Source organism: Sus scrofa, chromosome 3 (assembly GCF_000003025.6).
Source record: "Sus scrofa isolate TJ Tabasco breed Duroc chromosome 3, Sscrofa11.1, whole genome shotgun sequence".
NCBI lineage: Eukaryota > Metazoa > Chordata > Mammalia > Artiodactyla > Suidae > Sus > Sus scrofa.
Window position 1 is genome coordinate 112,020,709 of NC_010445.4, and position 10,933 is coordinate 112,031,641.

Genomic DNA, 10,933 nt, shown 5'->3' on the forward strand with positions numbered 1-10,933 from the left:
CACCGGACCACAGAGCAGGCACCCTGCCCACTGGCCTGTCAAGTTGGCTCAGCCACATGGACACTCCTGTGGCCACCGGGCTAGAGTCTCGTGACGGCGCTGGGGCCCAGAGGCACTCTTCCCGTGGCTTGTAGTTATTTGAAGTTTCCCTGCGGTGCAAGGGGTTCAGTCTTATCCCCCTGAAGGAGGCAGCAGTCTGGCCTCTACCCATGCTCCCCCATCCCCAACGCCTGCCCGGCTGCTCTCCCCCTGGGAGAGCTGGGCCCCAGCAAGGGCACAGCTGCTAGCAAACCTGGGGCCCTCCTGCCACTCGGGTCTGGGTGGCCCCTGCTCTGCACCTAGGTGAGAGGTAACTTTGGGGAACAGAGAAAAGGAGCACAAAGGACAGTAAGAGTAAGGCCTCTGGAACCCCCAGCAGAGCAGCTCAAGGACAGACAGACAGCCAGAACGGAGCTGGCTCTGGGGAAGGAGGTTTATTTGCTCTGCAGCTCTGCCACGTGAGACGCCAGCTCACAGGTGGCACCCTCCCGCAGCCTGCATCTGTCCAGGGAGCAGGGCAGCCCCATGCCTGGCTGCCCGGAGGGGAGAAGGCACCGGCAGCCAGGGATGCCAGCCCAGGGTGCTCACACGATGCCATCGAAGCCCTGCAGACCGCACTTCTTGCCGGCCACCTGGCAGCCGAACCTCAGCGCCTCCTGCATGCTCTTCCCTGGAGGAGCAACACGTGGCCGGGTCAGCCTGGCCTTCTGGGCAGGGGCAGGCCCCAGCCTTGTGCCCCCTGCCGGGGTACTCACCCTGGGAGAGGCTGAAGATGACTGAAGCGTTGAAGGTGTCCCCGGCCCCCAGAGTGTCCACCACCCGGGGCGGCGGGAAAGCGTTGGAGTGGAGCAGCCGTCCATCAGGGCCCAGGGCATCGGCGCCCTCCTCGGCCCAGGCACAGACAAGCGTAGCCCTGCGACACCCTCACTCAGCCGGGTGTTGCCCCCACGCCCCCGCCCCAGGCCCCCAGCCTCGACCCCCACTCCCACCCCCCAGCCCAGGGCAGACCCTCCCCCGGCTCACCCCTTCCTCACGCGCCCATACAGGCCCCTGAGGGCCTCCACCGCAGACCGGAACCCGAAGTGCTTGGCCACATCTTTGCTGACAAACACCTGCGGGCAGGGGAGGAGGGCTGACCTCGGCTGTCCCTCTGAGCCCATTCCCACGCCTGCTCAATATGGAGCCCTCTGGCCCCAGCTGTCCCTCGCCACCAGCAGCCTGGCACTGAGAATGCCCCTCCTCCAGCGTGGCCGCCTGAGCCCCCGCACAGCGTCTCACTGTCCCGCAGGAGCGCATTTCCACGCGTGCTCAAGAGATGCTAGAAAACGGCCACGTCAACTGACACCAGAGCCCCTGGCCTGTGTGTGCCTCGATGGCCGTTTCCTCACAATTGAAAACCCAAGCGGGTCTCGAGCGCCACCTTGAGGCGCAGTCCACCACCAGCAGGTGGACGCGGCTCCCCCTTCGGGCGGCGTTCCTCCTGCAGCCGTGCCCTCTGGGCCCCACTTCATCTCTAAAACAAAGAGCTTCTCCGAACCCAGCCACACATTAGAATCACCGGGGGGGGGGTTATTAAAAAATACTTCAGCCCAGGTTCTCCTCCTACCAACCAAATAAAAAATGGGGGGGGGCCCCTCAGGCATCCACATCTTTGAAGGGCAGCCAAGGTGGCCGCCCAGGCAGCTTCCGCTGTGATGCCGGGATTATCACCCAGATTCCATTTACTCTCCAAATTTACCGTCTGCAAGTCCCCTTCTCACCCTCCAGTGGCTCCCGCCCCAGGGTGGAGAGCACCTCATAAAACAGGTCCATCCTGTCCTTTGGACAGAAGAAAAGGCATCTCCAGGAAAAGGCGCTCCCAGGCAGGTGGCCCCGTGGCTGGCTGCCTTGGCCCTGCCCAAGTCCCCTGGCTGCCTTTGTACCTATGCACTCACCCAGGTGGCAAATTCCACTCCTTAGCCACTGCTGAGGGCTGCACCAGAGCCCAAAGCTGGGGGTCTGCCTCTTCGCCTTGTCCCCACCGCCAACATCCCCAAGCCACGAACTGCCACCCCCAATGGGGCAGGCAGGACAAGAAAGCGTGGACTCCCTTTAAGAACCAGGGTAAGCCGCGAGTGGCACGGGGAGGCTGCGAGGAACCCTTACCACATCCCCGTAGCCAAACAGCTGGTACAGCTCCTCTCGCGGCTTCTCCACCTCCACGGACACCTGGATCTTCTGCTCCGGAGGCTGCCTGGCATTGTGTTGCTCTATCCGCTGCAGCATCTTCACCTGCTCTGAAGCGTTCCGGCCCTGGGGTAGGGCAGGGCAGGGCAGGCAGCTCAGGACCAGCAGGGCACTGCCCAGCCTATCTAGCTCATTCTTCCCTCCCTGCTGGTGCTATGGGTGAGGGAAAAGGGGGGCCGGGGTGGGCTGGGCTGGAACCCCATCCTAAGTCTCAAAATTCTAGTGCTGCCATGGGCCTTGGAGACTTCACTGACCAACCCTCCCATTTCACAGATGAGAAGACTAAAGAATAAAAGAGTGGGAGTTCCCATCGTGGCGCAGCGGAAACGAATCTGACTAGGAAACATGAGGTTGCCGGTTCAATCCCTGGCCTCGCTCAGTGGGTTAAGAATCCAGTGTTACCATGAGCTGTGGTATAGGTCGCAGACACAGCTTGGATCTAGCGTTGCTGTGGCTGGGGTGTAGGCCAGCAGCTGCAGTTCCCATTCGACCCCTAGCCTGGGAACCTCCATATGCCACGGGTGAGGCCCTAAAAAAACAAACAAAAAAAAGAATGACTTGTCTAAAGACCTACAATAAATAAATGACGGGGCTAGGATTAGAGCTCAGGACTTCTCAAGGTTTCCTCCCACCCAGACTTGTGAAGATTCTAGGTCCCTGAATTTGGGAGCTGGCTCAGGCCCTCTCATTCCTGTCTTCTCAGAGGTAATGGGCAGGCCTCCCGCAGCCAGGCTCCTGCCAGAGGCTGAGTCAGGAGGAGAGGGGTGGCCTGTAATACAAAAAACACCCAACTTTGCCTGGAGCCGGCATCCCGCTTCTAACACCTGCATCCTGCCCTGCTACCATGAGCAAGTCACCCAATCGTTCTGGGCCTCACTTTCCCACCCGAAAACATAAAGGAGGATGGCGAGGGGAGGAGGGGGGTGGATGCAGTTATCTCTAAGGTGCTTCTTGGTTCAAGAAACCAAGAAGGAGGCGGACCATGTGGAAGGGCTGGCAGGTCGAGACCCTTGAAACACAGGTAGGGCAGGGCTTGCCTCAATGTGGATCCACTTGAACCGGGTCAGATCGACCTTCTCAAAGTCTTTAGCAGACACATCGGGCAGGTTCCTGAGTCACGAGACAGAAAGGACAGAGAAGGGGCGGCGTGAGGTCAGCCAGGGCCGGGATCTCCAACTGGCCGCTGGGGCCCCTATGCCTGGCACTGCCTGCAGCATGGCAGGAAGCTAGGGCTAGAGCTCAGGCTTCTGAGGCTTAGCTCCAGGACAGACTCTGGCCCAGGCCAAGCCCGAGACCATTCCATGCCCCACTCAGCTCTGTCGAGACAGGGGACTGGAGGCTGTCGGCTGGGGGCCTCTCCCTGGGTTTGAAATTGTGCTATAATTAAGGACAAGCTCAGCCACAGCCTACGTCAAGCGAGGGCCCAGTTCTGCATGCCTTGGAGACCCCATCTCCCAAAATGCTCCAAGAGCAGGGACACCGCAATTCCCAGAACTCCTCTTGCCTGAGCCACACACGGCTCCCAGCAAGCAGTGCCCCCGGAAAGCTACAAATCCAAAATCTGGTCCCACTGGCTTGTGCCCCTCAGCGGCGTCAGCACCACTGTCCTGAGTCTGGTAGCTTCATGTTATGACGCCGAGATCAAGGTTGGGGCTTGAGGATGAGTTTATTTGGGGCTGACTTAGGTGTGGAGACCCGGGAAGGGTCGACCCTGACCTTCCTCGGCCAGAGACAAGGCACAGCCAGCATCCTCCCTCGACTTAACTGGCTGGGTGGCCTGGGCTTTTCCGGGGTGCTTCCCCCTGGTAAGCAGGGCCGAGCCCCAGCCTCACGGGCCTGCTGCAGCTGCAGATAATAGATGTGGATAAGTCTGGACTGAGGCCAGCGGGCAATAAACACGTCTCCCCTCCCTGCTTCCTGAGAATACCCATGTTGTGTCCTAGGTCAGAGGTGCTAGAGATTGCTGCTTTTTGGGCGGATGACTAGGGCTGCCCAACGGGCATGCCTACCCTTGTTCACCACCACACAAAGAGCCCAGGGCCAGAGGTCACCAATCTTGTCCTAGGATGACTGCCTCTCCCTCAGGTCCAGGGCATGCTGGGCAGGAGGAACAGTCGGAACCCCAGGCCAGCTGGGCTTGGGCTATCTCAGCCCTTAACAGAGTACCTGGCACACACTGGTTCTCAGTAAACTAAACCTTTGTGATTTTTCAGGGGAGAATCTGGGTGACATGAGAAGGGGCCTCTCCCTAAAGGGATATCCCCCCCAACACACACCCCCAGGTTAGCAATACACCGGAGGGCTCGGATCTGCTGGCCCGAGGTCCTTTCTTTCTTCAGCGATGGCTGTGAGTGGTGTGTGGCATTTGCTCCGGCTTCATTATGCCAGGACACTTGCAGGGGCTCATCCCTTTCAAACCCTCAAACCCCGGCTCCTCGTGCCATGCTGCAGGCTGGCAACGCTGGGGCTGACCCCGGAAATCCCAGTGGGCCCCCTTCAGGGCTCAGGCTGGTTTGAATCGCGTCTCCCACCCCTCCGGCCTCAGGACAGGGTCCCCACATCCACGCTCAGGCTGCTGATTGGCCAATTATGGGGGAATCACGTCATGGATTACGTTTTTCCCGGGGCCTGCTGGCCCAACCTTGCTGTTGACCAAGGCCAGGTTGCCCGGCAGAGCAAAGCCCATGCCTTCCCACCGCACTTCTCCCCTAATTGAGAACAATTCAGAATCACTGAACAGCTTGGTATGGGGACAATTTCTGATACAAAGACAGAGGCCCCCAGGGCGTGCAAAGGAGGCCCCGGGGGCCGTGAGGAAGCTGATTGGTGGGCTGTGGCAGGGCAGGCCGGGGCCTTACGTGTCGTAGAGCACAATGGTACGGGAGCCATTGGAGCTGTTGACGATGCAGCAAGAGCACGGGGTCTCCCCACTGCTCTGCCAGGCCACCTGAGACACGTCCACACCCCGCTGCCCGAAGTCAGCCACCAGGAAGCTGGGGGGGAGCCCGAGCCAAGGGAAGGGCAAGGAGACACAGATTAGAGGCTACCCGCGGCCTGGACCTCCTGCGGCGGGGAGTGGCGCTGCAGCCCCGGGGGGCCTCGGAGAGAAGAAGGGTCCTGCTCAGGGAGCTCGGCGGCGGTGACGGCGGCGGCTGGCAAGACGCGGACAGGTGTACAAACCTGTGGGCATGGAGGATGGTGCGGCTACCACTGGCCTCGCTGACGACGACCGTGGAGATGGGGACGGAGCCCGTGCTCTGCAGGACCACGTAGCAGAGGTCCACGGAATAGCGGCCGAAGTCATCCAGGACAAAGCTGCCGGGCGGAGTAACCCGGGGTGGGGCGCGGTTCGATGGGGGTTTGGGGTCTGGAGGGTAGGTGGCAGGGCCACCAGGGACCCCGGGGTGCAAGCAGAGGAGCTGGAAGGGAAGGGACAGGGATCCACCCTCACAGGCTGTGCAGGGGGCAGGAGAGCCTAGAGCCCAGGGAGCCAAACACCAAGGGACGCTCTTTTAGGTCCTGAAGCAAACTCCACCCTGACCCTGTCCTTCAGTCTGACGCCAGCTGGAAAGGGTTTTTACTCACGTCCAGAAAGCTAGCCGGGGGAGATGGGGGGCCTGGAACATGTACTGTGTCTGAACCGAGGTGGGGAGGGCCCTGTGCCCCGTATCTTGCAAGGCCCGGGCCGTATTAATAATTACCAGGGTGATACTTTGGCCCGCAGGTGCCCTGTGCACGCACATCCCCATGGCACCCCTTTCCCCGAAGGCCCTGCCAGTCCTAATGTGACTCTTGATCCTGCTACACCTGCCTCCACGCTGCCAGCCAGGAAGCAGCACTGCCCTGGTCGGCCCGCTCGCCACCCTCTCCTTTCCCTGCATGGTGGGCCCTCGGTATGGTCGGGACCCAGGTGAGCCGGGGGTGGCCCCGCGGGCAGACTGCACCAACGAGGAGGCCACCCCGGCCCTCCTGGCTCTTAGGACATGCAGCGTCCCGTCGCCAGGAGCTGGCAACTATGCCCAGTGGTCCAGCCACCATCCTGGCCTTTCTTACTATGGCTGGACCCCACTTTTGGCAGCACCAAAGCGGGACGATACAGGTTTGTAGGAAGGCGCTGTGTTGGGCATCGCTCCTTGTCTTAATTGCAACCATCCTTTAAGCAGCAGCTTTCCCACAGCGTGGGAGACAGGGTTCGGTTTGCCAAATCACTTTTTGCACCCACTGTGCCAGGCACACGGTGGATGCCCCTTCAGTGTGTGTTGAACACACGGGGAGAATCTGGAATGGCCCACCTGTCAGCACGATTGCTACATAAAGGCGGGTCTGCCACCAAAAGCAAGGGCCCAGTCTTGCTCTAGCCAGGAGGGCAGCAGCTGCTGAAGCAGGTGGACAGGTGAGCAGCTGCTGGCACAGGGTCTCTTGTCCCACTGCACAGGGCTGGTTCTCACCCCCTATTTGCTTCTCACCAGTTCACGTGGAAGGGACTCTGGCTGCAGCTTGGGCTGGCCTCTGGCCGCAGCCCCTCTCAAAGCAGGGTTCAAAGGGCTGTGCTCTACAGGCCAGCAGCCTGGCAGCCTGCCTCTGTGCCCACAGTGGGCAAAGTGTAGGCCTCACCTCCTGATAAGTGCTTGCTGAATCGGCAGTGCCAGGGGTCAAAGGGCTCTTGGGTCCCCGTGGCAGCCAACGCAGAGAAAGTGTGTGGGCCGCTGCGGGCTGCAGTCTCCAGGCCGATGAGCTGGGAGGCATGGGTCTGGGCCCCGCATGAGCCCGGAGCATCAGGGGCTCTTTGCAGGGGGAGCTCTCTACGCCTCAGAGAACAATGGGGACATGAGCACCGGCCCTGCCCCTCAGCTGGAAAAGAAACTGTGGGCCTGGACCCTGGGACCTTGGATGCGGAACATCCCTGAGGGAGGGCGGGTACAGCATGTCCCTAACTGCCTTCTGCACAAGCACAGTCAGGAAAAGGGACTTGAGAAGGGCAAAGTCACATCAGCCACCGCAGAGTCTGTGGGAAGCAAGGAAGGAGAAGGTGGGAAGCTGAAGCAGGCTCCAGGGAGTGGCCAAGGAAACAGGCTGTGGGGATGAAACTTTTCACAGGAGCGGGTGTTAGCACCCGAGCAGCAGATGAGCCACAGCCGCGAGGGATGGGATGCTGGGACCCCGCTCCGCCCCTCACCCACTCCCCTCACCATGTCTCAGAGCCCACACACCCAGGGCCGAGGCGTCCCTCTCCCCACCCTGCGGGCCAGCCTCCCCTGCTCCCTCCACTCACTCGGCAACGTGGCCCGGGGCCAGCGAGCCCATGAAGGCACAGGGGGCTCCGAGCAGGGAGAGAACCGTGCAGGAGTTGGAAGCGTTGCCTCCACGCTGCCACCTCTGCGACAAACACCTGCAACACACAAGCAGGGTCCCGGCAGCTCCAGCAGGCTGGTGCCGGGACAAGAAGGGCTGAGCCTGGGTAGGGCCTGCAGAAGGTAGGAACCGGGAGCTCCCCATCGGCAAGCACCCAGACCGGCCTTCTCACTTCTAGATGGACAGCTAAGGCTCCGTGCAGGGAAGGGTCGTGGCTGAGGACCCAGCGCAGGCTAAATGCAAGTTCACGGTGATTAATTTCTATCTTCCACCTGTTCCTAGGACCTCAGGAAAGCACTCGCTCAGGGCCACTAGGATTCGAGGGCTCCGCTGACTCTGGGTTACCCCTCCTCAGCCACAGTGACCCGCCTCCCCCGGGCAAGCCTCCTCATGCAGAGAAAAGACGAGAAGCTTCGAGGGCCTGCACCTGCTCAAGGTCACACCAACAGTGAATGACAGAGCCGACACCAGAACCCAGGTCTCCTGACCCCCAAAGCCCTGCATGCGCTGCGTGTCTCTGAATATGGCAAGTTGTTGGGTCCCAGCGTGGATGAGGTTTCAGTGAAAGGGTTTACAGCTTTACTCTGTGGAAACCCTTCGAAGTCATACTGACACCCAACTTCCATGCTCAGGGGTCTGGCCGTGTGCCATGCAGCAGCTCCTGTGAGGCTGCAGCCGCCTATGGAGACAGCCTGGGTCAGGTGCGGCTGAGATGCTGGGAGCGGCTGGGTCCGCACTCAGTTTGCTCATCTAGGAGGCATGGCAGAGGCCAGGAGCTGGGCCGGGTGGGACTGGAGCACAGGGGACAGGCCCTGTGGACAGCCAGCCTGCTCGGCAGAGGAGCAAGCCCTGGGTCTGGGGGAGGGGGTACCCTCGGAAGGGCAGGGCGTGTGGAGGACTTGGGAAGGGGCTCCTTCGAGAGGTGTCAATCACTTAAGCGCCCACATTCTGAAGAGCCCCCATCAGGGTGGGACCAGCAAGGTTCTGGTCTCCCGACAGAGCAGCTCAGAGGAAAAGGGAGTCGGCTCTCATGGACGGTGGCACCCTGTGGCCTCCCGGGGCCCTCTGCCATTCTCGAGGAGCCTGTGGTCCCAGAATCCGCGCAGAGAACAGACCTCACACCTCACTGTGCGCCAAGTCCTGGGGCTGGCTTGACCTTGGCAGGAGGGCTAGGTCCACCCAGCAGCACACCCGGGTGCCCTGCACCCCTGGCAAAGCAAGCAGCCCAAAGCAGAGGGTCAAGTCCATCAGACGGGCAGCAGCAAAGGAACGGGGAGCTCAAGAGATGACAGAGGCTCAGAGGTAGGACGCCTGAGGTGTCACCACTGCTCTGCCACTCATTAACTCTATGGCCTCACAGAAATCTAATTTCTCCAAATCTCTGGCTTCCTCATCCGAAAAAGAGAGGAGGAGGCAACTGGTCCTTAGCCACTTCCCATGGGCTGCTGTGCGGCAAGTGTGTGACTGTGCCTGTGCTGTGTGCACCCAATGCCTGAAAAATGCGGGGGCCTCAAGGCCGCCAGCGCTGCAGTGTCTTGCCTGAGCTCAGCCTTGAACTAGGCTTTTATCCAGTTCTTAGGCTGAGACAATTGAGAGCCAGGAAGCAAGTTTTCTCTGTGTTCTAAGCACTAGACTGCACCCAGAGACAGCCACGGATTCTGCTGCACAGAAGTGGTCTTGGGATTAGAGTGTTAACGGTTTGGTTCTTATCAAGAGTAAATATAGGAACCAACACATGACTCTTCAACTTCTACCAGACAACCGAGTGGGATGGTGTCCACTATGTTGTTACTGACTGCTGTCAAAAGGATTTCTGGGAAACTTCTGGAATTCAGCACCAGGGAGAAGTCTCATGAGCCAGCTCTACCCACAACTCACAGCATCTCCAAATGTGCCTGCACAGCCAGCAAGCTCTGAGCTACAGTGAAGCTCAAACATCATGGTTTCAAATGCTCTTGAACAGTCTAACTGCATATCTTCTTGGAAGTGACCTCGATTTTCTTTTTTTTTTTTTAAAGAAACAGATGAGCTCTCTATGTGGTAAATATATTAGAAGTCAGTGCCGGTGAGAGGCGGGCATATAGGTCTTGCTATTAAAAAGGAAAAAACTGGAGTTCCGGTCGTGGCTCATCCTCATGGAAACTAGTACAGCTGAGCCACAACCGGCACATCCCTGGCCTCCCTCGGTGGGTTAAGGATCCGACGTTGCCATGAGCTGCGGTGTGGGTCTCAGACGCAGCTCGGATCCAGCATTGTTATGGCTGTGCTGTAAGGCCACCCCTAGCCTGGGAACTTCCATATGCCGCAGGTAAGGCCCTAAAAAAGACCAAAAAAAAAGGAAAACACAAAGAAACTGGCCCTGCATGCACCTTCTTAGCTGCTTGCCCTCGCATAAGTCACTGCGACTCTCGGGGTCTCTATTTGCTTACTCGGTAAAATGAGGACAATGATGTCTGACCCGGTCCCAGGGTGGAAATGGGAACCGGCGAACACAATGCACTCAAGGCCACAGGCAGAGGGCACGGGGCCCCGGCTCCGCAGCCCCGTATTCTTGGTCGCCGGGCACAAGGCGGCGGCGGCAGCGGTCCCTGAGGTTTCCGAGAGGCCCGGGCATCCCTACCTGCTGTCCGTGTCCTCCTCCGGGTACTTGTCCACCACATTGATGATGTCCAGCACCACTAGCCCCACGCACAGGATCTGCTTCTCTTCCATGAGGCCGCTCCCGGAGCTTTCTCGGCTGGCCCGGCTGACGGGCTTCCTCCCGGGCTCGGCCTCTTATCTTGGAGGATCGTGTCCCGCTCGCAGGGGCTGTCCTGGCTCCTCCTCCGCGTCCTGAGCTCCTCCTCCAGGGAGTCTCCTCCGGCGGCGAGGGGTGCAGTGGGGTGCAGGGGACGGAGCCGGGCTCCTGCCCCCCACACCCACCGACCCCAGCGGGCCTGGGAGCGCAGACCCCGAGGTCTTGGTCCCCGGCTTTCGCTCAGCAGGCTGCGCGGCCCAGGAGATGGCTCCGCTTCCCACTTCTCGCCCTCAGTTTCCTCATTTGTCCGACGGACTCCGACTACCGCAAATCTCTCTAAAGCGCGGCTGGGCACCCTCTTGAATGCCAAGACAAAGTGGCAGCAGAAAGGCATCCCTTGCCCTGCCTCCCAGCACCTAGACGGGCGGCGTGAAGCAGGGCCTCGCAGCTACGGCCCGAGCCGGGCATCCCGAGCCGCCGCGGCTTGCGCTGTCCCGGCAGCCCCGCCCCCGAGCCTCGGCCAATCCCAGCGCGAGTCTAGCCTCCGTGGTGGAGCAGCGAGGGCCCGCGAGGTGAGCG

The 10,933-nt window shown here is 60.4% G+C and overlaps 1 protein-coding gene across 11 annotated transcripts; it reads right to left on the bottom strand.

Moving 5' to 3' along the window:
- Positions 455-10,907, bottom strand: KHK (ketohexokinase). Of its 11 annotated transcripts, none has more exons than XR_002342812.1 (10): positions 10,238-10,884; positions 7,538-7,654; positions 6,277-7,270; positions 5,851-6,245; positions 5,446-5,580; positions 5,124-5,258; positions 3,303-3,375; positions 2,185-2,331; positions 795-1,151; positions 455-709 (listed from the first exon to the last, which is right to left on the bottom strand). XR_002342812.1 is itself a non-coding variant. In XM_021087709.1 (10 exons), the coding sequence occupies exons 3-10, from the start codon at positions 6,144-6,146 to the stop codon at positions 624-626; spliced, it is 1,119 nt and encodes a 372-aa protein (XP_020943368.1). In that variant the 5' UTR covers positions 6,147-7,270; positions 7,538-7,654; positions 10,238-10,879; the 3' UTR covers positions 455-623. The 11 variants fall into 11 exon arrangements, 10 of the variants coding, with proteins under 10 accessions (XP_020943368.1, XP_003125350.1, XP_020943367.1 ...); XM_021087709.1 differs by having other exon boundaries at positions 795-952; positions 1,063-1,151; positions 5,851-7,270; positions 10,238-10,879; XM_003125302.4 differs by lacking the exons at positions 5,851-6,245; positions 6,277-7,270 and having other exon boundaries at positions 795-952; positions 1,063-1,151; positions 10,238-10,874.